Source organism: Melopsittacus undulatus (genome assembly GCF_012275295.1).
Source record: "Melopsittacus undulatus isolate bMelUnd1 chromosome W unlocalized genomic scaffold, bMelUnd1.mat.Z SUPER_W_unloc_4, whole genome shotgun sequence".
Lineage (NCBI taxonomy): Eukaryota > Metazoa > Chordata > Aves > Psittaciformes > Psittaculidae > Melopsittacus > Melopsittacus undulatus.
Genome location: NW_022993946.1, coordinates 758,466 through 782,422, shown reverse-complemented (window position 1 = coordinate 782,422; position 23,957 = coordinate 758,466). Strand labels below are relative to the sequence as shown.

At 44.5% G+C, this 23,957-nt stretch overlaps 1 protein-coding gene across 1 annotated transcript; it reads right to left on the bottom strand.

Moving 5' to 3' along the window:
- Nucleotides 1–14,272: 14,272 nt before the first annotated feature.
- LOC117438259 (heterogeneous nuclear ribonucleoprotein K-like) lies at nucleotides 14,273–20,475 on the bottom strand. Its single transcript, XM_034073776.1, has 5 exons — nucleotides 19,790–20,475; nucleotides 18,812–18,884; nucleotides 18,136–18,249; nucleotides 16,908–17,036; nucleotides 14,273–14,359 (listed from the first exon to the last, which is right to left on the bottom strand). The coding sequence occupies exons 1-5, from the start codon at nucleotides 19,837–19,839 to the stop codon at nucleotides 14,273–14,275; spliced, it is 453 nt and encodes a 150-aa protein (XP_033929667.1). The 5' UTR covers nucleotides 19,840–20,475.
- Between the last annotated feature and the right edge of the window lie 3,482 nt (nucleotides 20,476–23,957).

The following is a 23,957-nucleotide window of genomic DNA, read 5'->3' as shown; positions in this document are numbered from 1 at the left end:
ACATGCTGATGCACTCTGTGATAGTTACTCTGCTAATGTAAATCTATGTGTGCTTTGCTGTAGTAGTGACTTGTTACTGGGTGAAGCAGGTGAAACTCTGCATTGACAATAAGGTTCAAGGACTGATGTTAACCAAATGCCTGCTACCACAGTCAAGGGCAAGACTGGGTTGGCCTCTGTGTCTGCCACCAAGAAGAACCTTTAGCTCCGCTGCTGGCTGCAACCCAGGAGGCGTAGAGCGGTGGAGACACATGCCATGCCAGACCTTGATGTGAGGGATGGCCTCCACTGTTATCAGAGAGCTATCCAGGAGAAAAGGGCAGGCCCAGCTGTGTACAGCTATCAACAGGACCATACTGACTGCCAGCGAAATATACAGAGCCCCAAAACTCAACAACATAAAGAAACACCAATGACAGAAATCTTTGTAATATCTGTTCTATTATGTGTGACCATGGGTAATGGACAAGTATACTGAGCACATCTGTTAAATCCCCATTAGTCCATCCTGTTACATGGTGTGTAGGATTCACTGGTATGTCACATGTTATAAAGGTGACTTCAAGTGACTTCAAGTCAGACCAATCCTACTGAACTAATGCTACCTAGAGTAGTGAGTTGTTATGTTACACAAGTCAAGCAGTGATAGAGCAGACAATAAATTGTCAAAAACTTTTAATAAAATTAAAAAGGGGGAGATGTGGAGACAGTGTTCTCACAGGAGAATGGATATTTGGTACATGAGCTCTGAATAACTCCGAGGGATACAGTAAGGCTGTGGGAGGCCTGAGGAAGCCTAAGCAAGCAAGATAAGAAGAAGCTGGAATTCACTGAGTTATGAGAACTGTGGACTGTTGGCAAGCGTTCGAGGTCAAGTTCTCACACCTGTGCTTAACCAATTATATGTTAGTCACTAAGGGTCTTCAAGACAAGTATCCAATCATGATATGCCAAATTGCTGTAGGTGTGTATAAGCAGTAGTATATAAGGAGTTAATGCTTGGTAATAAATGGCTTTTTGTCTGATCACATTGATCTCTGACTGAGTCCGTTCCGCGGCAAGAACCTTAGCCTTTTCTAAATCCAGGGTAGCCAGTTCTCTTGATAGATTCTGGAGAGGGCCTTCATTATCCTTAGTCTGTCTTTTGTTTGCTACATAGCTATAGAAGCCCTTCCTGTCAACTATCACATCCCTTGCCAGATTTAACTCTAACTGGGCCTGACTTTCCTGACCTGGTCCCTAGCTTCCCAGACAATGTCCCTGTATTCTTCACAGGCTGCCTGTCCTTGCTTCCATGCTTTATAAGCTTCTTTTTCTCAGCAGCTCCTTATCCATCCATAGAGGTCTCCTGGCCCTCCTGAAGTATTTCCTTCTAGTTGGGACGCAGCACTCCTGAGTTTGAAGCAGGTGATCCTTGAATGTCAGCCAGCAGTCTTGGGTCCCCCTGCCCTCTAGAGCTTTATCACATGGAACTTTACTAAGCTGGTCCCTGAAGAGGCCAAAGTCTGCTCTCCTGAAGTCCAGGGCAGTGAGCTTGCTGCGTGCCCTTCTCACTGCCCTGAGGATCTCAAACTCAATCATCGCATGATCGCTACGGCCACAGCTGCCTTGGAGCATCACATTCCCAAGCAACTCCCTATTGGTGAGCATGAGGTCAAGCATGGCACCTCTCCTTGTCAGCTCCTCTTTTTCTTGCAACAGGAAGCCATCTTCCACATAATCTAGGAACCTCCTGGATTGCTTGTGAAAGACCGTACCATCTCTCCAACAGATACAGGAGAGATAGGCTGCCTCTGTCTGTCTAGAGTGCTTCGTCCACAGAGTCATGCTGATAAGGTGGCCTGCAACAGATCCCCACAGTGATGTCCCCCATCACTGTTCTCCCTTTGACTGTGACCCACAAGATTTCTGTTGACTCATCACCTGTCCCCAAACAGAGTTCCATACTCTCCAGCTTGTCCCTAACATAAATAGCAACTCCCCCTCCCCCTTCTGCTGGGCCTGTCTTTTCTAAAGAGCCTATAATCTTCCCTTCCAACACTCCAGTCATAGGAGCCATCCCACCATGTTTTTGTGTTGCCAATGATATCATATCACTGTAGCTGTGTACACATCTCTAATTCCTCTTGTTTATTCCCCATACTATGGGTGTTTGTATAAAGGCATCCAAGCAGACCTCCAAATAAAGCCAACTCTTTGTCTGGAGCAGCTGAAGTATCTCTGCCTGGCTCCAAGCATTTATCACAGGTGCTGGCAATTGACTGGAAGTGTTGGGATAGATCAATACCCCCCTCTCTACCAACACATGTAGTTTAAAGCTTTCTTGACCAGCCTGGCAAGTCTCCTACCAAAACAGCTCTTTCCCTTTGTCAGATCAGCTTCACAAGCCTCCAGTAGACCTGGCCTCCAAAACTGAGTCCCATGTTCTAAATAACCAAACCACTGACTATAGCACCACTGTTCTAACCATTTATTAACCTGCCAAATCCTCCTGGCCTTTTCAAGGTCCTCACCTTTGACCTGGAGGATTAGTGAAAAAGCAGAACTGCTGGGTCTTCTGTTTTCTCATTAGTATAGAAAGAATTGTACACTTTTAGATTTTTCTGTGTGTAACCACAGCCTAATTTACTGGTTATTAGCTTCATAAAAGACACTATTAAGACATTATTAGATGAAACTAATTTTCAGTTCTGTTTTTCAAATAGCAGTAATGGAAGAAATATCACTGAATCAGGAGTTTTAAATACAATTGGGAAATAAATAGTAGCTTAACTGGAATCACCTGATATAAGAAAACCCTTATTAGGATAAGTCATCTATGAGCACCAGAGACAGCAGATTTAGTATTTTGCTGGAGATACTGAGGATTATTCTACATTGTTCTTTCTTATTTTACATGAAATAAGATTATATCCTACGTTCTACAAGATTAGTATCAATCACATTTTCTTTTATAAGCTGTAGGGTAAGATGTTTGCTGTTTTCCTGTTATGGTTTTGCCTATGCTATCAAATGTGACCACACTACATTATTTAAAAACTTGATGCTTTTCTATTGAATTTCATACCTGAGCACATGCGTGAACTTGTGTGCTGTGGTTTAAGCCCAGCCAGCAACCCAGAACCACACAGCTGCTCACTCACTCCCCCCCATTCTTCCCCCCTCTCCCAGAGGGATGGGGAGGAGAATAGAAAGAATGTAACTCCCACGGGTTGAGATAAGAACAGTCCAGTAACTAAAGTATAACACAAAACTACTACTGCTACCACCAATAATAAGGGAAATAACAAGGGAAGAGAATACAACTGCTCACTACCTGCTGACCAATACCCAGCCTGACCCCAGCAGTGATCTAGCTCTTCCGTGTAACTGCCCCCAGTTTATATACTGGGCATGATGTGCTGTTCTATGGAATACCTCTTTGGTTAGTTTGGGTCAGGTCTCCTGTCTCTGCGTACTCCCAGCTTCCCTCCTCCCTGACAGAGCATGAGACTCACAAACTCCTTGGTCAGAGTAAACATTACTTAGCAACAACTAAAAACATCAGTGTTATCAGTGCTGTTCCCAAGCTGAAAGTCAAAACCACAGCACTGCATCAGATACTAAGAAGGAGAAAAATGACTGCTACTGCTAAACCCAGGACATTGTGTAACTTGTTAAATAAAAGGTAGGCTCTCTTTCAATGTTTTTCTGTATTTTAACATACATTTTAAAGAGAGAAAACATTTCCTTTACTTTATGTACTTGCTGCATGTATGCTTTATACACGTCAGTTTAGGTATGTCAGCTCAAAGGTATTTCTCATCAATTTTTTTACTCAAGAAGAAATCCTCAATCTGTAAGTAAAAGGATCCAGACAATAAAACATGTTTTCACGAAATGTATCTATTATTTTTTTAAATGTTTTAAATTACGCTTTCTATTCAATAGCACTGTATTTTCTAGTTTGTAGAAACTGTACAAGGGCAAATACACTAAAAGGGGATACCGGGGGTAAGTTATCTATGCGTCCGTTTAGGAAGCCAGCAGTCCTGGGGCTGCTAAGTATCTTTTTCTTTACAATAAATGACAGATTTGTGGTTTAATAGTAACCTTTCTGGCCCCCATATTTCCCCAAACCTGATAGAATCTGTGGAAATGTACTACTACCTACTGTGGGGAAAGACACATTTAAGGAGTATTTAACCCAACAGACATATATAGCCCCATGGGACCAAACAGAATGCAGCCAAGGGTGCTGAAGGAAGCCAGCTTGATGTTATTGCAGGGCCACTCTCATACTGGAAAGGTCATGGCAATCGGGGAGGTGGTTCCTGATGACTGGAAAAAGGCAAATATCATATCCATCTTCAAGGATGGAGGGAACTACAGACTGGGCAGCTTGACCACAGTCCTTGCAAAGGTTGGAGCAAAACAACCTTGAAGTTTTGCACCCTTGTGCAAAGCATTTGACACTGTCCCACATGACATCCTTGTCTCTAAATTAGAGTGTCATCAATTTGATAGGTAGACCACTCAGTGGATAAAGAACTGGCTGGACAGCCGCACGCAAAGAGTTGTGGCTAATGGCTTAATGTCCAGCTGCAGACCAGTAACGAATGGTGTCCCTCAGGGATCAGTGTTGGGACCAGTCTTGTTTAAGATCTTTGCCGCTGACATGGACAGTGGGATTGAGTGCACCCTCAGCAAGTTTGCCAATGACACCAAGCTCTGTGGTTCAGTTGATACGCTGGAGGGAAGGAATGCCATTCAGAGGGAACTTGACACACTTGTGAGGTGGGCTGATGCCAACCTCATGAAGTTTAACCATGCCAAGTGCAAGATCCTACACCTGGGTTGGAGCAATCCCAGGCACAGCTACAGGTTGGGCAGAGAAGAGATTCAGAGCAGCCCTGTGGAGAAGGACTTGTGGGTGTTGGTCAATGAGAAAATGAACATGAGCCAGCAATGCGCACTCGCAGCCCAGAAAGCCAACTGCATCCTGGGCTGCATCAAAAGGAGAATAACCAGCAGGTCGAAGGAAGTGATCCTGCCCCTCTACTCCACTCTTGTGAGACCTTGCTTGGAGTACTGTGTGCAGTTCTGGTGTCCTCAACATAAAAAAGATATGGAACTGTTGGAACTGTAAAAAAAAAAAAAGCTGTAGTGAAGAATAATGTGGATACTCAGACTGAGCCTTCCTGCAGACATGCGGCCGTGCAGGTCTCTGGCTGCAGTGAATGCCTGAGCCTGGCACTTGCATTAGAGGGAGCCAGTGACACTGCTTGTGTTCGCTGTGAGCAAATAAATGATCTGCTCAGGTAGGTGGTTGAACTGAGGGAGGAGGTAGAAAGGTTGAGAGCCATCAGAGAACGCAAAAGTGAAATAGATTGGTGGAGCCACACCCTAAGGCAAAGGGAAGTGATTGAACAAGTGATAGATCCCCTTCCCTCCCACCATCACACAGAAGAACTTAAGGGACAAGGAGGTATGGAGGGAGGTCCCTCCTTGGAGAGGTAAGCGAAAACCCTCGGAATCCCTTCCTCCCTCCCAGTTGCCCTTGAATAACAGGTATGAGTCCTGGAACTACAGGGCCGGGTAAATGGAGACGGAGAGGTACATCTATCTAGTGAGTCACCTAGGGCTTGTCACTCACCCCCATGCCTTAGAACTTCCCCAACCAAGAAAAAGAGTAATTGTGGTGGGTGACTCCCTTCTGAGACGAACAGAAGGGCCCATTTGTCAACCAGATCCATCCCACAGGGAAGTCTGCTGCCTACCTGGGGCTCGGATTAGAGATGTTAAAAAGAAACTCTCTGATCTGGTGCAGCCCTCTGACTACTATCTGCTGCTGGTTTTTCAGGTTGGCAGTGATGAAATTATTACAAGGAGGGCAAGGGCAATGAAAAGAGACTTCAGAGCCCTGGGACGGCTAGTTAAAGGGTCTGGAGCGCAAGTGGTGTTTGCCTCCATACCTGTTACAAGCAAGGGTGAAGAGATAAATAGGAAGAGTCTGCAGATTAATGTATGGCTACGTGACTGGTGCCAAATGCAGGGGTTTGGGTTTTTCAATCATAGCCTGCTATACAAGACACCTGGTTTGCTGGTGGCAGGTGGGATACACCAGTGCCAGAGATGGAAAAGGGTTTTGGGGCAGGAGTTAGCAGGGCTTATTGACAGGGCTTTAAACTAGATATGAAGGGGGAAGGGGATTTAACTGGGCCTGTGAGGGACAAGCCCAAGAGAAACATGCTAGGGCTTGAAGGATGGCAGACTAGGGAGGACTACCAATGTATTGTTTCATTTTTGGGAAAGGACAGTTTAGACCCTGTCCCGCAGGGGAAAAAGGGTACTAGGACAAGAGTTAGCAGAGCTCACTTACAGAGCTTCAGGTTAGACTCAAAGTGCGAGGCGGTTGTAGCTGGGTTTGAACTAGTGGGGCATTGTTCTAGTATTAATGAAGACCAAAAGGCCTCCCACCTCCCAAGGGTGCCATCAGCGTGCTCTGCTCGCTCCCTGAAATGCCTGTACACCAATGCATGCAGCATAGGGAATAAACAGGAGGAGTTAGAAGTCTGCACGCAGTCTAAATGTTATGATCTGGTGACAATTACAGAGACATGGTGGGACAGCTCACATGACTGGAATGTGGTCATGGATAGCTATGTCCTTTTTAGGAAAGATAGGTCAGCAAAGCGAGGTGGTAGAGTTGCTCTTTATGTGAGAGAGCAACTAGAATGTATTGAGTTTTGTCCAGGGGCAGATGAGGAGCAAGTGGAAAGTATGTAGGTACAAATTAAGGGACAGACCAGTACTGGTGATAGTTGTGGGGGTCTTTTATAGACCTCCTGATCAGGACGAAGGAGTTTATGAGGCTTTCTACAGTCCTCATGGGGGATTTTAACTACCCTGATATTTGCTGGAAGTCTCACACAGCCAATCATTCATACTCTAGAAGGTCCCTCCAGTGCATTGATAACTTTTTAACGCAAATGGTAGACAAACCAAATAGGAGAGGAGCGCTGCTAGATTTAGTACTCGCCAACAAGGAGCGTTTGGTTGAAGTGGTGATGGTCAATGGCAGCCTTGGCTGCAGTGACCATGAGATGGTGGAGTTTAGGATCCTGTGTGGGAGGAATAGAATACCTAGCAAGGCCACAGTTCTGGATTTCCAAAGGGCCAACTTTGGCCTCTTCAATCAACTGCTAAGGGAAGTCTCATGGGAAAGGGTACTAGGTGGTAAAGGGCCTCAAGAGAGTTGGTCAGCACTCAAGGATGACTTCCAAGCATAGGATCAGTGTCCAATGGGCAGGAAATCACGTAAGGGAGCTAGAAGACCAGTGTGGTTAAGCAAGGAGCTGCTGGGCAAACTCATGTGGAAAAAGAGAATCTATGGATTATGGAAAGAGGGGCTGGCCACTTGGGAGGAATATAGGACAGTTGTTAGAGGATGTAGAGAGGCAATTAGGACAGCTAAGGCCTCCTTGGAAATTAATCTTGCTAGTCCAGATAAGGACAATAGAAAGGGCTTCTTCAATGCTCTCGTGAGACCTCACTTGGAGTACTGTGTGCAGTTCTGGTGTCCTCAACACAAAAAGGACATGGTACTGTTAAAACAAGTGGAGAGGAGGGCCACGAGGATGATCAGGGGACTGGAGCACCTCCCGTATGAGGACAGGCTGAGAAAGTTGGGGCTGTTCAGCCTGGAGAAGGCTGCGTGGAGACCTCTTAGCAGCCTTCCAGTATCTGAAGGGGACCTACAGGGATGCTGGGGAGGGACTATTCATTAGGGACTGTAGTGATAGGACAAGGGGTAACGGGTTGAAACTTAATCAGTAGAGGTTTAGACTGGATATAAGGAAAAAATTCTTTACTGTGAGGGTGGTGAGGTACTGGAATGGGTTGCCCAAGGAGGTTGTGAATGCTCCATCCCTGGCAGTGTTCAAGACCAGGTTGTATGAAGCCTTGGGTGATATGGTTTAGTGTGGGGTGTCCCTGCCCATGGCAGGAGGGTTGGAACTAGATGATCTTGAGGTCCTTTCCAACCCTAACTATTCTATGATTCTATGAATTACATAGCGAATAAAACGAACACAAGAAGCAATATAGGCTCACCGCTGAATGAGGTGGGTGCCCTGGAGACAGAGGATATAAAGAAGGCAGAGGTGCTGAATGCCTTCTTTGTCTATTTCTTTACTTCTGCAGACTCTCCCCGGGGGGGCCCAGATTCCTATGGCCCCAGAAGGAGTCAGGACAAAGGAGGAGTTTGCTTTGGTAGATGAGGATTGGGTTAGGGATCAGTTAAGGTATCTGGACATTTATAAATCAATGGGTCTGGATGGAATACACCCACAGGTGCTGAGGGAGCTGGCGAAGGTCATTGCTAGGCCACTCTCCATCATCTTTGATAAGTCGTCGGAAACAGAAGAGGTGCCTGAGGATTGGAGGATGGCAAATGTCACACCAGTCTATAAGAAGGGCAAGAAGGAGGACCCAGGTAATTATAGACCGGTCAGCCTTACCTCCATCCCTGAAAAGGTGATGGAACTTATTCTTGACTCCATCTCTAGGCATATCAAGGATGAGGGGGTCATTAAGAACAGCCAACATGGTTTTATGAAGGGGAAATCATGTTTGAGCAACCTTATAGCCTTCTATGAAGAAGTAACTAGGTGGAGGGATGATGGTAGAGCAGTAGATGTGTTTTTTCTTGATTTCAGTACGTCATTTGATACTGTCTCCCACAGCATCCTTATAGATATGCTAAGGAAGTGTGGGCTTGATGATCAGGTAGTGAGGTGGATCAAGAACTGGTTGAAAGGAAGAAGACAGAGAGTTGTGGTCAATGGGGCAGAATCTAGCTGGAGGTCTGTGACTAGTGGAGTCCCTCAGGGGTCGGTGCTGGGACCAGTGCTGTTCAATATTTTCATCAACAACCTGGATGAGGGAACTGAGTGTACCCTCAGCAAGTTCGCTGATGACACTTAGCTGGGAGGAGTGGCTGACACACCAGAAGCCTGTGTTGCCATTCAGCGAGACCTGGACAGGCTGGAGAGTTGGACGGGGAGAAACTTGATGAAATTCAACAAGGGCAAGTGTAGAGTCTTGCATCTGGGGAAGAACAACCCCATGTACCAGTACAGGTTAGGGGTTGACCTGCTGGAAAGGAGTGAAGGGGAAAGGGACCTGGGGGTCCTGGTGGATAGGAGGATGACCATGAGCCAGTAACGTGCCCTTGTGGCCAAGAAGGCAAATGGCATCCTAGGGTGCATTGGAAAGGGTGTGGTTAGTAGGTCAAGAGAGGTTCTCCTCCCCCTCCACTCTGCCTTGGTGAGGCCGCATCTGGAGTATTGCATCCAGTTATGGGCCCCTCAGTTCAAGAAGGACAGGGAACTTCTTTACTGTAAGAGTGACAGAGCACTGGAACAGGTTGCCCAGGGGGGTTGTGGAGTCTCCTATGTTGGAGATATTCAAGGCCTGCCTGGACAAGTTCCTGTGTGATGTACTCAAGGTTACCCTGCTCTGGCGGGGGGGGCTGGACTAGATGATCTTTTGAGATCCCTTCCAACCCTTGGGATTCTGTGATTCTGTTCAGCCTGGAGAAGGCTGCGTGGAGACCTCATAGCAGCCTTCCAGTATCTGAAGGGGGGCTATAGGGATGCTGAGGATGGACTCTTCCTTAGGGATGTAGTGACAGGACAAGGGGTAACATGTTAAAACTTAAACAGGGTGTCGTGGTTTAAAACCAATCCACACAGCTTGTTCACTAACACCCCCCCCCCTTGCTCCCCCAACTCCCAGAGAGCTGGGAAGGAGAATCCATATAATGTAGCTCCCACGGGTTGAGACAAGAACAGTTTAATAACTAAGGTGTAACAAAAATCACTACTGCTACTACTACTAATAATGATGATAAAGGAAATAACAAGTGAAGAAAATACAACACCTCACCAGCCACCAACCCATCACTCTCCTCACCCTGCCCGACCAAGCACCGACCGAGACCTCCCCCAACCCCCAGAGTCCCAGCCCTTCTGCGTATCTCTCTGTTACATCCTGGGCATGACATGCTGTGTTATGGAATACCTCTTTGGCTAGCCTGGGTCCGATGTCCTGTACCCGCTTCCTCCCGGCCTACCCTCCTGCCTGGCAGAGCACAAGGCTCAGAAAGTCCTTGGACAAACCAAACATTTGAGCAGTAACTCAAAACACATGTGCTACCAGCAACCGTTCCCAGCCTGAAAGTCAAAACACAGGGCTGCACCAGCCACCAAGAAGGAGAAAAAATGATTGCTACTGCTGAACCTAGGACACAGGGGAAGTTTAGACTGGATATAAGGAAGAAATTCTTTACTGTGAGGGTGGTGAGGTGCTGGAATGGGTTGCCCAGGGAAGTTGTGAATGCTCCATCCCTGGCAGTGTTCAAGGCCAGGTTGGACGAAGCCTTGGGTGACATGGTTTAGTGTGTGGTGTCCCTGCCCATGGCAGGGGGTTTGGAACTAGATGATATTAAGGTCCTTTCCTACCCTAACTATTCTATGATTCTATGTTTGAGATAACTGCTGCCACTGCTCTCAAGCATCCAGGCCAGCCTTTTCTTTGTTCATCCAATTGTTTCGAAAAATAGGCTACTGCTCTTTTATAAGGTCCCAATCTTTGAGCCAAAATCCCCAGAGCTATTCGCTATTTCTCATAGGAATATAGTCAAAAGTGTTTAGTTATGTCAAGGAGCCCCAGAGCTGGAGCTCCCATGAGTTCTGTCTTTAAGCATTCAAATACTTCTTCAGCTTGATCTGTCCATTTTATAAGGGCTAGACTTTCTTTTAACAGATCATATAAGGGTCTTACCAGAACACCATAACCGTGGATCCAGAGTTGACACCATCCTGTCATTCCCAGAAATGTCCGGATACCTTTAACTGTGGATGGTCACAGTGTTTGACAGATTGCTTCCTTTTGAGCTGCTCCAGGTTCTGGTTGTCCTCCTGTTATTTTGCATCCTAAATAAGATACTCGAGTTTGAATTAGTTGAGCCTTCAACTTAGATACCCGGTATCCATTTAGCCTTAGAAAGTTTAACAATTGTACAATCTATTGAACACATTCTTTCTCAGTTTTGGTAGTAAATGAACAGGTCGTCCACATACTGTGGTAAAGTTCCTGTCTGGGTGGGTGCTTCCCAGAATTCTATTTCTTGTGCCAGGTGACTCCCAAAAATGGTCAGACTATTTTTAAATCCCTGAGGCAACACCGTCCAAGTGAGCTGTGTCCTTCTTCCTGTTTCAGGGTTTTCCCATTCAAAAGCAAACAAATTTTGACTTTCTTTGGCCAGGGGGAAACAGAAAAATGCATCCTTTAAGTCCAGAACGGTAAACCACTCCTGATTAGTATCCAATTTAGTCAATAAGGTATACAGATTACCTACTACTGGATGAATATCCTCCACTATTTTGTTGATTGCTCCGAGATCTTGAACTAATCTGTAACTTTCCCATCGGATTTCTTTAATGGCAAGATAGGAGTATTATATTCTGATTCACATTCAATTAATGATCCATATTTTTTAAAAAATATTTATTTGATCGTCCAATTTTAAGGGATATTGTTTAATTCTAATGGGACAGACAGCCCTTTTATTTCTATTTTAACAGGTAAATCATTATTTTCACATTACCTGGAACTTCAGATGCCCATATTCCCAGATATACCTGATTAAGGATTTCTTCTATTTCAGGGAGGTTCTCCTATTTGCTTTTCTGTTGAATGAAAGATAAACTCAAAACTTCAATTAATTGATCTTCTTTGACTCTTAATTCCATTTTGCTTTCTTTAAATGTTGTGTCTCGCACTAATAAAGATTTTTTCAGAATCTGGCATTGTGGAGACAGTGTTCTCACAGGAGAATGGATATTTGGTACACGACCTCTGAATAACCCCGAAAGATAGATAAAGGCCATGAGAGGCCTGAGGAAGCTTAAGCAAGCAAGATAAGAAGCTGGAATTCACCAAGTTCTGAGAACTGTCAACTGTTGGCAAGCTTTTGAGGTTGAGTTCTCACACCTGTGCTTAACCAATTATATGTTAGTCACTAAGGGTCTTCAAGACATGTATCCAAACACAATATGCCAAATTACTGTAAGTGTGTGTAAGCAATAGTATATAAGGAGTTAATGCTTTGCAATAAATGGCTTTTGGTCTGATCATATTGATCTCCGAGTCCATTCCGCAGCAAATGGCGCCCAAACAGGGACCCTCTAGATTCTCACATTGAAACTGAAGAAATTGAAACGCAGGGAAATTGGCTGGATTCGATCTGGCAGGACCAGGATCGGGAGGTAGACGCACTGGAGGTAGATGCCTCGGAACAGAGCCTTGTGAGCCCGGAAGACACTGCGCAGTGCAAATAAGATAACAGCCAACGCAAGTGGAAGAGGAAAGAAAAAAAAAAAAGCAGTACTTAAACTCTTCCAGCATGTCCTCTCAGTGAGAGGGACAGACTATGATGAAGCTATGCTAAAAAGATTGTTGCTCTGGAGTAAGGAGAAGGAGTTAATTGTGGGAGTCTGCAAAGCTTTTAATCTCGAAACTTGGGAAAATATTACTAAGGAAGAAGCCTCTGATTTATGGATGTTTTCAGTCCTTCTTAAGGTGAAGGGAGCAACCTTTAAAGAGACACAGACTTAAAGTTAATGTTGAAATGGTTGAAGACTCATTACCCAGAGATTGATGAGTCTACCGGATTTGAGATACCCTTGTGGAATGGGGCAGGAGTTAAACTGTGGAATGCAGCCACAAAAGGCAATGACACTGTGAAGAATTTGTTAGTCATTTGGAGACCTGTTTCAGAGACATTGAAGTCAAAAAGTGAGACCGTGGATCCCAGTGTCATCAACCCCGATATCTCCCGGAACCTCTGCCGGTTGCCGCCAAGGCTGTGAAGATTGAGGACGGGGATGAAGACAATCCTTTTGACTCAGGCCCTATTGACCCTGAGAAGGATCCTGTGCATGTTCATCAGTCTGCTGTTGCTGATCCTGAGATTATGACACCTGATCATTACGATGCTGACCTGGACAGTCCTTTTGACCTGGAGCGTCCTTTTGACCTGGAGCCTATTCATCCAGGAAAGAAGCCTGATTTATATCCCCCAGATCCTCATGACAAATGGGCATTCCGCAGCATGGCATGTATAAAAATTTACGCATGCCTATTTGTTTTCCCAATTTATACTCTAAAGTTTTCAGAAAATAATGCTTTTTTTTGTTTTGTTTTTTTTTTTTGTTGTTGTTGCTTGTTTTTTTTTCTTGGTGTCCAGTAGCTCCCACATCTGTAACATTCTTTTCCTCTAATTAAACGTTGAATAAGTTGCTCCTGTATGCACTTAAAAATTCCACTTTATTTCCTTTAGTCCCAAGTTGTAACTTAATCAGTGGATCTGCTATGACATATTCCCCAGGTCCCTGTCAGTCTAGTTCCAATTCAGTCACCTGAGCCACTACATGGCACTCCCCCCAGGGCAGACTCACTTCAAACATCCAAACTCCTTACAGTACTGTCATGGTTTAAACCCAGCCACACAGCTTGTGCACTAACTCCCCCCCTTTCTCCCCCAATTCCCGGAGAGCCGGAGAGCAGAATCCAAAGAATGCAGCTCCCATGGGTTGAGATAAGAACAGTTTAACAGCTATGGTGTAACTCAAATCACTACTGCTACCACCAATAGTAATAATAATGATAAAGGAAATAACAAATGAAGAGAACACGACACCTCACCAACCAGCCAACCGGTAACTCACCCCACCCTGCCCAACCGAGCACTGACCCCTACCTCCTCCAACCGCCCTAGAGCACTAGCTCTTCTGGATCACTCTCTGTTACATCCTAGGCACGACATGCTATGGTATGGAATACCTCTTTTGCCAGCTTGGATCAGGTGTCCTGTTTCTCCTCCCTCCCTGCCTCCCCTCCTCCCTGGCAGAGCATGAACTCAGGAAGACGTTGGCCAGAGTAAACATGTGAGCAGAAACTACAAACATAGGTGCAATCATAAGCTGATCATTCTCTAAAGAGTAATGCACAGTCTTTCCCCAGGAACAAATATGTTCCACTGAAACACAAGAAAAGTGGCTTATAATTTCTATTGCTTCACTGAGTACTCCTTTTAAAAAAAAAAGGAAAAAAAAATCAAAGTAGTCCCATAGATCATTAAAGACTCATTCTTAACAAAATTCAGTGAACATAATATCATGGCAACACTACTATCATTCACACAGACATACAAAAATTAGTGTAGTTAGTACATCATTGTGAAGCCACCATAGTCATATGTTTCATCATAGAAATTGGGATCATAAGGCTGGGCCCGTCCTTTAATTGGAGACTAAGACATGCATACACACAAAAAAAACAAAACCAACAATACCAGTCCCCCCAGTTAGCACTTACTGTTAAAATTACATTAAATCACTATATTAAATGAATATAAATTTTTATGTTCTGAATTGATCTCTTGAGGCAAGGGTGCATAATGGCCAGGGCTACACTCAATGAGCCCTGGTGGAGGTACTCCTGCAGCAGGCAGCTGAACTGCAGAAGACTATCAGTAAGCTGTCAGGGAAACTGACAGGGAGCTGGACTGCTTGACACAAGCCCCAACTGTGCAGGGGCCACAAGTGTCCATCATACCACATACAGTAAAGGAGGGCAATAATTCAGGAAGTTGGAAACTAGTAACAAAAACCACAAAAAAAGGAGGAAGAGGACTATTAAAAACATGGGGCTTCCTCTAAAATCTGACATCCCCATCCAGAACAGCTCCATTAATGAGGAAACTCACACCTTACCAAATGAGCAACCACCTGATGCACCAGTAGAAAGGATAACTAATAGTGCCTCCAGGAAAATGGGGCAAGTGAGAGCAGTAGGTGACTCTATCCTGAAAGGGACAGAGGCACGCGTCTCTCAGCCTGACCCAGTCTCAAGGGAGGCGTGTTTGCGTACCAGGGATGTTGCAGAGAGGCTGCCTGATCTTCCAAGTCCTGCTGTTTCCCACTTCTAGTGGTCTATGTGGGTGCTAGCAATATAGATAGCAGTAGCCTGGAGAACATTAAGGACTACGGAGCCCTGGGAGAGGCGATTAGGGGCTCTGGGGCTCAGATAGTTTCTTCATCAATCTTCCAGGTTAAAGGCGAGGACTTGGAAAAGGCCAGGCAGAAAGGGGAAAACGCAAAACCCAGGGAACTACAGACCAGTTAGTCTCACCTCTGTGCCTGGCAAAATCTTGGGGCAGATTCTCTTGGAAAGCATGCTAAGGCAAATGAAAAAAACTGAGGTGCTTGGTGACAGCCAGCATGGCTTCACTAAGGAGAAAACCTGCATGACCAATTTGGTGGCCTTCTATGATAGGGCTATGGAACTGATGGAGAAGGGTAGAGAATTTGATGTCATCTACCTGGATTTGTGCAAAGCGTTTAACACTGTCCCACACAACATCCTTCTCTCTAAATCAGAGAGATATCAATTAAATAAATGAACCACCCAGTGGTTGAAGAACTGGCTGGATGGCCACACACAAAGAATTGTGGTCAACAGCTCAATGTCCAGTTAGAGACCAATAATGAGCGTTGTCCCTCAGGGACTGGTGTTGGGACCAACGTCATTCAACGTCTTTGTCGGTAACAAGGTAAATGGGATTGAGTGCATTCTCAGCAAGTTGACCAAAGACACCAAGCTGCGTGGTTCGGTTGATACCCTGGAGGGAAGGGATGCTATCCAAAGGGACCCTGACATGCTTGTAAGATGAGCTGATGCCAACCTCATGAAGTTCAACAAAGCCAAATGCAAGCTCCTACACCTCGACTGGGGCAATCCCAAGCACAGCTACAGGTTGGGCAGAGAAGAGATTCAGAGGAGCCCTGTGGAGAAGGACTTGGGGGTGTTGGTTAATGAGAAACTACGTGAACCAGCAGTGTGTACTCACAGCCCAGAAAGCCAACTGCATCCTGGGCTGCACCAAAAGGAGCATGACCAGCAGGTTGAAGGAGGTGATCCTGCCCCTCTACTCTGCTCTCATGAGAACTCACTTGGAAAATTTTGTAAAGTTCTGGTGTCCTTATCATAAAAAGGACATGGAACTGTTAGAGCAAGTCCAGAGGAAGGCCATGAGGATTATCAGGGAACTGGAGCACTTCCCATGTGAAGAGGCTGAGAAAGTTGAGGCTGTTCAGCCTGGAGAAGAGAAGGTTGCATGGAGACCTCATAGCAGCCTTCAAGTATGTGAAGGGGGCCTACAAGGACGCTGGATAGGAACTTCATTAGGGACTGTGATGAGAGGACAAGGGGTAACAGATTCAAACTTAAACAGGGGAAATTTAGGTTAGATTTAAGGAAGAATTTCATCTCTGTGAGGGCAGTGAGGCACTGGAACAGGTTGCACAAGGAAGTTGTGAATGTTCCTTCCCTGGTAGCGTTCAAGGCCAGGTTGGACAGACCCTTGGGTGACATGGTTTAGTGTGAGGTGTGCCTGCCCATGGCAGGGGGGTTGGAACTGGATGATCTTAAGGTCCTTTCCAACCCTAACTAGTCTATGATTCTATTATTTCTCAATGCTGACACGGCAGGCACAGATGTTACTGATGGGTGGCACATACATTTGTCTCTCTTCCTCCCCAGTTTAAAATTTCTTCATTTTACTTATATATGAAGCATGACTAACAACCCACAGGTACCAAAAATGGCTTCCATCTCTGGTAAGTTACACCCCAGTTCTAGGAAACAGGAATAATTTCAAGGGTGATAACAGTCTAACACTTATTTTGTTACTGAAGAGGCAGCACTGAATTCAAAATATAAATGGAAAGATAATTTTTTTCGTGCAAATAATCCCAACTTTCATGAATACCAGTGAAAGAATAAAGTTAAAACATTACCTCAGAGATAAGATCCAAGATAATCTTTATACATTCCACAACTCTATCAGGTTTTCCACCAATAAGCACCACTCTATCAGTGGAATGAGGACAACACTCTTGGAAGAGCTTAATGGTGGTCTGAGTGTTCTGTTGAAAAAAAAACAAACAAAAAAAACCCAACAACAAAAAAACCACAACAAAACAAGCTAACCAATCTTCTAAAAGAAGGAATTCAACACAATTTTATAAAATTAATGAAAACAAAATGGGTAAGATACGGACTATAACATTTTAAAAGAAACAAACAAACCAGACCATTAAACTTGAAGACATTTTAGATGAATGCCTGCTTCCTAGTTCTTGCAACATATTTAATGTTAGGATATTATATTTTTAAGAGCTGCAATGACATCAGTTTGCATGAAAAGCTAGTGAACATGAAAAAAAATTCATCCTTTCAGTTATGGATCATCTACATGGTCATTTAAATCCAACATTAGCAAAAGGACCAGATATCCATTATAAGCTTATGGGTTCTATAAGCCTCCATATGTCATACAAACATGCTTTGGATGCAAGACAGCAGCTTTGCCAGGATTATGTCTAGTCATCTTGCCTTATTTAGTCCACGCAAATAGTAGCTTACACCTAAACTGACCTTTAATTGCCTTTGACACAATGCCAGTAAAAGACAGAAATCAACACTCTAGATTCAGAGACCACTAGCTTTTAAGAACAAAACATGACTCCTCCATGAGGAATAGTCCTTCACAAAGGAAACAATGGTCTTCGAGAAGGCAGAACTTAAAACCCCACCCCATACTAATTTTTTATAGCAATATTCAAACAGCTATTAAATTATCATTTTTGGAGTTTATGGAAATTCATCCACACTAAACCATTTTCTATGCCCAACACCACCAATATAGTCATCATTCAGCAGTTCGTTTCAGAAGGAGTGATGAATGGCATTTTAAAAAAAAATATCCTTTATTTATCAAGATTATTGTTAATATGTTTTAAAGCTTTATTAAGTCCTAGACTCTATTACCAACAGCCACTTTATTTCTGACTTTTTGCAAGAAAATTGTAATAAGTAACTGATCTCAAAACACATAAATTGTATATGAAATACGTTCTGAAGGAATTACTGCACATATGATGCTTACATTCACCATTTATGAACACAAAACCCCAATCTGTTTATAGAACAAAAGTAGAATGTGAAAAGAACAGGAAATAGTACCTCTCTGAGTTCTTTGATTTTAGCACCCTTGACACCAATAATTCCTCCTGCTAGACTTTGGTGAATTAGAAGCCTTAATTCACAGTCAAAGTCGCTACCTTTGTAGTGCTGATACTGTAAGAAAGATACGTACAAGGAAAGAATAAAATATTAGTCAAGGGAAAAAAAAAAAAGTAAAATTGAAAGCATCAAAATTCTAGTTGGGGGGGGGGTGGGGGCAGGTGGAGTGGGGGTGTTGTTAAGCTTTTTTTCTCCAAGCATCCCGGTTTAACTTAATTTTTGCTGAACTGTAACGCTGTATTTGCTATGACAGAATCACACCTATTTAAGTACTTTGCCTCAACATGAGGTGATGTCAAATTAGTTTTCTTTATTTCTTTTATTGTATAAAATTTTATGGTATCAAACAGCACAACACACTTGTTTAAAAAGCCAAGGCGGGATGGAAATTACAATACAGCTACTTTAAACTGAAGACTAAATAAGCCAAGAGACAGGTATTTTGAAGGGGAGACTTCCAAATATTATATTCTAAGAAGAGATTATCTCCATTAAAACAAACAAACAAAAGCCAACACAGTTTGAAAGCTATAGGCACACAACAATCATCTGGAATTATCTTGTTTTAAAACCTAAATTTATACTTCTAAAGAAGAAACAAATCTAAGGCACATACCTCTTCTAAAGTAGGGATAATCTTCTTCAAGATTTCTCCAATTGTCTCTGTATCTGCACTTATACTCAAGATTCTGGTAGAGGCCATAGTGTCAGAAAAGTAGAAGTTTAGCATTCATAATCATACACAAAATTCAAACAAGACTGACTACACAGAAGAATTTACAATTAATATTCTCCATTTAAAGTAAACCTGTTCACTGGATTTACAACACATGCATCCTTGTTTATGTCCAACATATATGCATGATGAATGTAAGATTAAGGTCTTGCAGAACATGAGCAAGCAAGAGCTTTTGGAAGGCTCAAATTAAGTGGGCAAGAAATCCAAGCAGAACTGAAAGTAGAAGTGAATATTCACGTTCTCCACCACCATTAATTTAGTATACACTCGCCATTACACTGGTAAAACTGGCACACCTTCTTGTAGAAAAAGTGGGAATATGCAAGTGGTCAACATTACATCTGGAGTAAGGTTGAAAGACTGGTTGGAAATTAGATTACTAAGGGGCTCTGCAGAAAAGGAACAAAAATACAGGGGGAGAACAAAACAACCTCCAAACAAAAACGTAACACAAATGAGAAGCAAAGTGAACTATAGTATTCCATAAGAAATAATTATGAACAATATTGGGGGGAGCAAGGTGGACCACAAAGAGCAAGAGACTCTTGAAAAAATCTGAGTTATAATGCAGTGAATATGCAACACCTGAAGCTGTGCTCCTTCCACTGAAATAAAATTAGTGGTTTATTTGGGTGGCCAACTTATGTAAAAGTTCAGTGACAAAAAGACTTAATGGAGAAAATAAGACAGAAAATAAACAAAACCAACCAAACAACAACAAAACAAAACAAAAAAAAAACCCACAGCAAAACAATACACTGCCTATAAGGAGATACTATTTAATTATATAAAAGGTAATAAAATACATTTCTCTCTTTCTAATCAGGCAGCGATGCATAAACTGTTGGGACATACCGCTCAGGGCCACTGCTGTCTGGGACTGAAACACTTGCATTGTACTGCATTGGTCATTGGCGTTCGTGGATGTTGGCATTGGGCATGGGCATTCAACCAGAAGTTGTCAAGTATGGTACCCATTTGGCAATGGGCACATTTTTGGGCATAGCCAACCAGGGTTTTCACATTAGCGTTCAGGGGCAGATGGGCCAACGTCATGGTGGGCAACGCAGGGGCAAGTCGATCCAGTACATGGGTAACGGAGATATATGGCCAAAAAACAAGGAGAGGGAAAAGGCGGAAAAGCAATAAATTTTAAACTATACTCATTACTCTCAGTTAACGAAACAAGCTTAAGTTATTCTGAAGACTAACACGATAATGGATTGCTACACTACCTGTGGTTTAACGGTATGGATAATAATGAGTTACTTTATCTGACTAAACTACTTTTTTAACATACTGATGTTTCAGTAGCAGGCTGGCTCATCAATGTAGCCACAAAAACTGTTGAGATCCATATTACTGAAACCTTGGGCAAGTTGGGAAAGTTGGTATTCCAGACCAATTAAACCATCTAGACTTAAAATAAACACACTAGCTGTCAAAGTTAGAAGGTGTATGTATGATTCTGGACCATTTCAGCTTAAACCTCAATTCTAGTTACTACAGTTTGCAAACAGGTTCTTAAGTTGGTCTCGAACCAGATCCTCATGTACAGTGGGCTTAAGGTCTAGGTTTTCACAGTCCCTGCATCCGCCTTCCAAGACTCGGGTGCTGCGGTCAGAGCCTTTGCCAGTGAAGACCGAGGCAAAGAAGCCATTTAGAACCTCAGCCTTCTCCAAGTCCTGTGTAGCCAGTTCTCCCAAAAGTTTCCGGAGGGGGCCTACATTGTCCTTAGTCTGTTTTTTAGCCGCTACATACCTCTAAAATCCCTTCCTGTTACCTTTAACATCCCTTGCCAAGTTTAGCTCCAATTGGGCCTTAGCTTTCCTAACTTGGTCCCTGACTACCCTGACAACATCCCTGTATTCATCCCAGGCCACCTGTCCTTGCTTCCACCTTTTATAATCCTCTTTTTTCCTGTGAATTTTTCTCAGCAGCTCCTTATCCATCCAAGGATGCCTCCTGGCCCTCCTGCTGCACTTCCTTCTAGTCGGGATGCAACACTCCTGAGCTTGTAGCAGGTGATCCTTGAATATTAACCAAAAGTCTTGGGCCCCCTTGCCCTCTAGGGCTATACCCCATGGAACCTTGCTAAGCAGGTTCCTGAAGAGCCCAAAGTCTGCTCTCTTGAAGTTCAGGGCAGTGAGCTTACTGCACGCTCTTCTCACTGTCTTGAGAACCTCAAATTCGACCATCTCGTGATCACTGCATCCAAGACTTCCCTGGAGAGTCACATTTCCAACGAGCCCTTCCCTGTTGGTGAGCACGAGGTCAAGCAGGGCACCTCTCCTCGTCGGCTCTTTTATTGCTTGCAGAAGGAAGTTGTCTTCCACACAATCGAGAAACCTCCTGGATTGCTTGTGCCGGGCCGTACTGTCGCCCCAACAGATGTCAGGGTGGTTGAAGTCCCCCATGAGAAAAAGGGCCTGCGAGTGTAAGCCTTTTCCTATTTGTCTGTAGAGTTCCTCATCCACAGGTTCCTCTTGATCAGGCGGTCTGTAACATATCCCCACAGTAATGTCTCCCATCACCGATTTCCCCTTAACCCTGACCCACAAACTTTCTGTTAACTGATCACGTGTCCCCAGACAGAGTTCCATACTCTCCAGCCTATCCTTAACATAAAGGGCAACTCTGCCTCCCCTCCTACTGGACCTGTCTTTTCTAAAAAGCCTATAACCTTCCATTCCAACACTCCAGTCAAAGGAGCCATCCCACCATGTTTCAGTGATGCCTATTATATCATAGCCCCGTAGATGTGCCCACATCTCTAATTCCTCTTGTTTGCTCCCCATGCTACGGGCATTTGTATAGAGGCATCTGAGCCGAGCTCCAATTGAAGCTGGCTCAGTGGCTGAAGCGGCTAGAATATTACTACATTGCACAGAGTATTTATTATAGGTGCTGGCAACTGACTGGGTGTGTTGGGATGGAATGATGCTCCCCTCCCCCAACACAACTAGTTTAAAGCATCCTTGACAAGTCTGGCAAGCCTCCCAGCAAAGCCACTCTTCCCTTTATCAGAGCAGTTCCACCAGACCCCAGTAGGCCTGGCCTACAAATGTGGGCCCCATGTCCAAGACACCCAAACCCTTGACTATGAAACCACCCTTTTAACCATGTATTAACCTGTCCAATCCTCCTAGCCTTTGGAAGGTCCTCCCCTGTGTCTTGGAGAATTGTTGAAAAGACTATCAGAGCTCCAGAACCCCTGACCACCTCTCCCAGGGCTCTGTAGTCCTTCTTTATACTCCTCAGGCTACTACTATCTATATCTCTAACACCCACATGTATCACTAGAAGCGGGTAATAGTCCATGGGACTTACTAGAGCAAGCAGCCTCTCTGCAACATCCCTGATCCGTGCCCCAGGTAGGCAACACACCTCCCTTGTGACCGGATCAGGCCGACAGATGAGCGCTTCTGTCCCTTTCAAGGCAGATTCCCCTACTAATACAACCCGCCATTTTTTCCTGGCAGTACCAGTAGACATCTTCTGTACCAGTGCACCAGCTGACTGTTTCTGATGCAAGTGCATTTCCTCATCAGCCCCCTGCAGGACAGCAATGCGGTTCTGGATGGGTACAGCAAATTTAGGAGGAAACCCCTTGCTTTCAACTGCTCTCTTCCTCCTTTTGTCGTTTTTTTTTGTTACTAATTCCCAGCTTCCCTGATCAACAGCCCCCTTCTTTCCTCCATGAGTTAAAGGGGAAGCTTGAGGCCCCTGTGCTTTTTGGTCCCGGAGCAAGCAGTCCTGCTTCCTCTCAGCTTCCCTGACATCTTGCAGCTTACTGACAGCATCCCGCAGCTCAGCCACTTGCTGGAGGAGGACCTCCATCAGGGAGCAGCGAGCGCAGCCCTGCCCATTCTGCACCTTTTCCTCACCAGACCAGAGCAGGCACTCTCTACACTCCAAGCTCTGCACCGCAGCCTCCCCTCTTGCTGGCTCTGTCTGGGTGCCTACGCTGGCCACCACCGGGGCGGCCAGGGCAGAGCTCCCAGACCGGAGCCTGGTCGTATGGCGAGTACTCACCATCCCGCTCGCCTGCCCGCGCGAAGCGCCACACAAACTGCATTGACCTGCTCTGTTTGCCCGCTCTGTTCTCTTCGCTCTTTGGGTAGATTTTTAACCAGTCACAGTTGGTGCCCCTCCTCCTGTCTCCGCCCCCGGTGAGTCACCTTCTCGCGGTAGCTGAGCTCTTGGGTAAGTTCTGTCGAGGACTTGGGGCTCCCTCCTCAGTGGCTTTTGACGCTCTGTGGTGAGGCTTTTGGACGCTGATCTCCCCCAGCTCCGCTCCAGTGTTACAGGTTTCCTTTCTCAAGCTACTCCCCTCAGCAATGATACGGGAGAATAACTTGTTGAGTCTATTTTTAAAGTAGACTAAATATGAAAAGCAGTACTGATAGGAATAAAACAAAAAATCATTGGAGGAGAGCCTTTCTTCTTCTAGTTATTATATGTTCTCTTTTCATCCACAGCTGTCATGGTTTAAGCCTAGCCGGCAATTAATACTGTGCAGCAACTGGTTCACTTCCCCTGCAGCCAGTGGCATGGGGAGGAGAATAGGGGGGAGACAACCTGGGTTGAGATCAGAACAGTTTTGTAGTTGAAATAAAGTAACACATAATAATAAAAGGAAATAAAGAGGGAGAAAGGAATACCACCACCACACCCCAAAAAAAACAAACCCCAAAAAACAAAAACAACACCCAACAAAAACCAAAACAAACCCAACCAACCAAAAAACCCCACAACCAACACACCCCCCCTCCCCCCCAAAAAAAAAACCCAATCAAAAACAAATGACAAGTGATGCATACCACCTGCTGACTGATGCCCAGCCTGTCCCAAAGAAGCAGTCAGCCCCTTCTGGCTAGCTTCCCCCGAGTTTATATAGTGAGCATGCTGTTCTATGGTATTGAATATCCCTTTTGCCAGTTTAGATCAACTGCTCTGGCTCCCTTGCATCTTCTTGTGCATCTCCTCAATGGAGAGCATGAGAGACTGGAAAGTCCTTGGC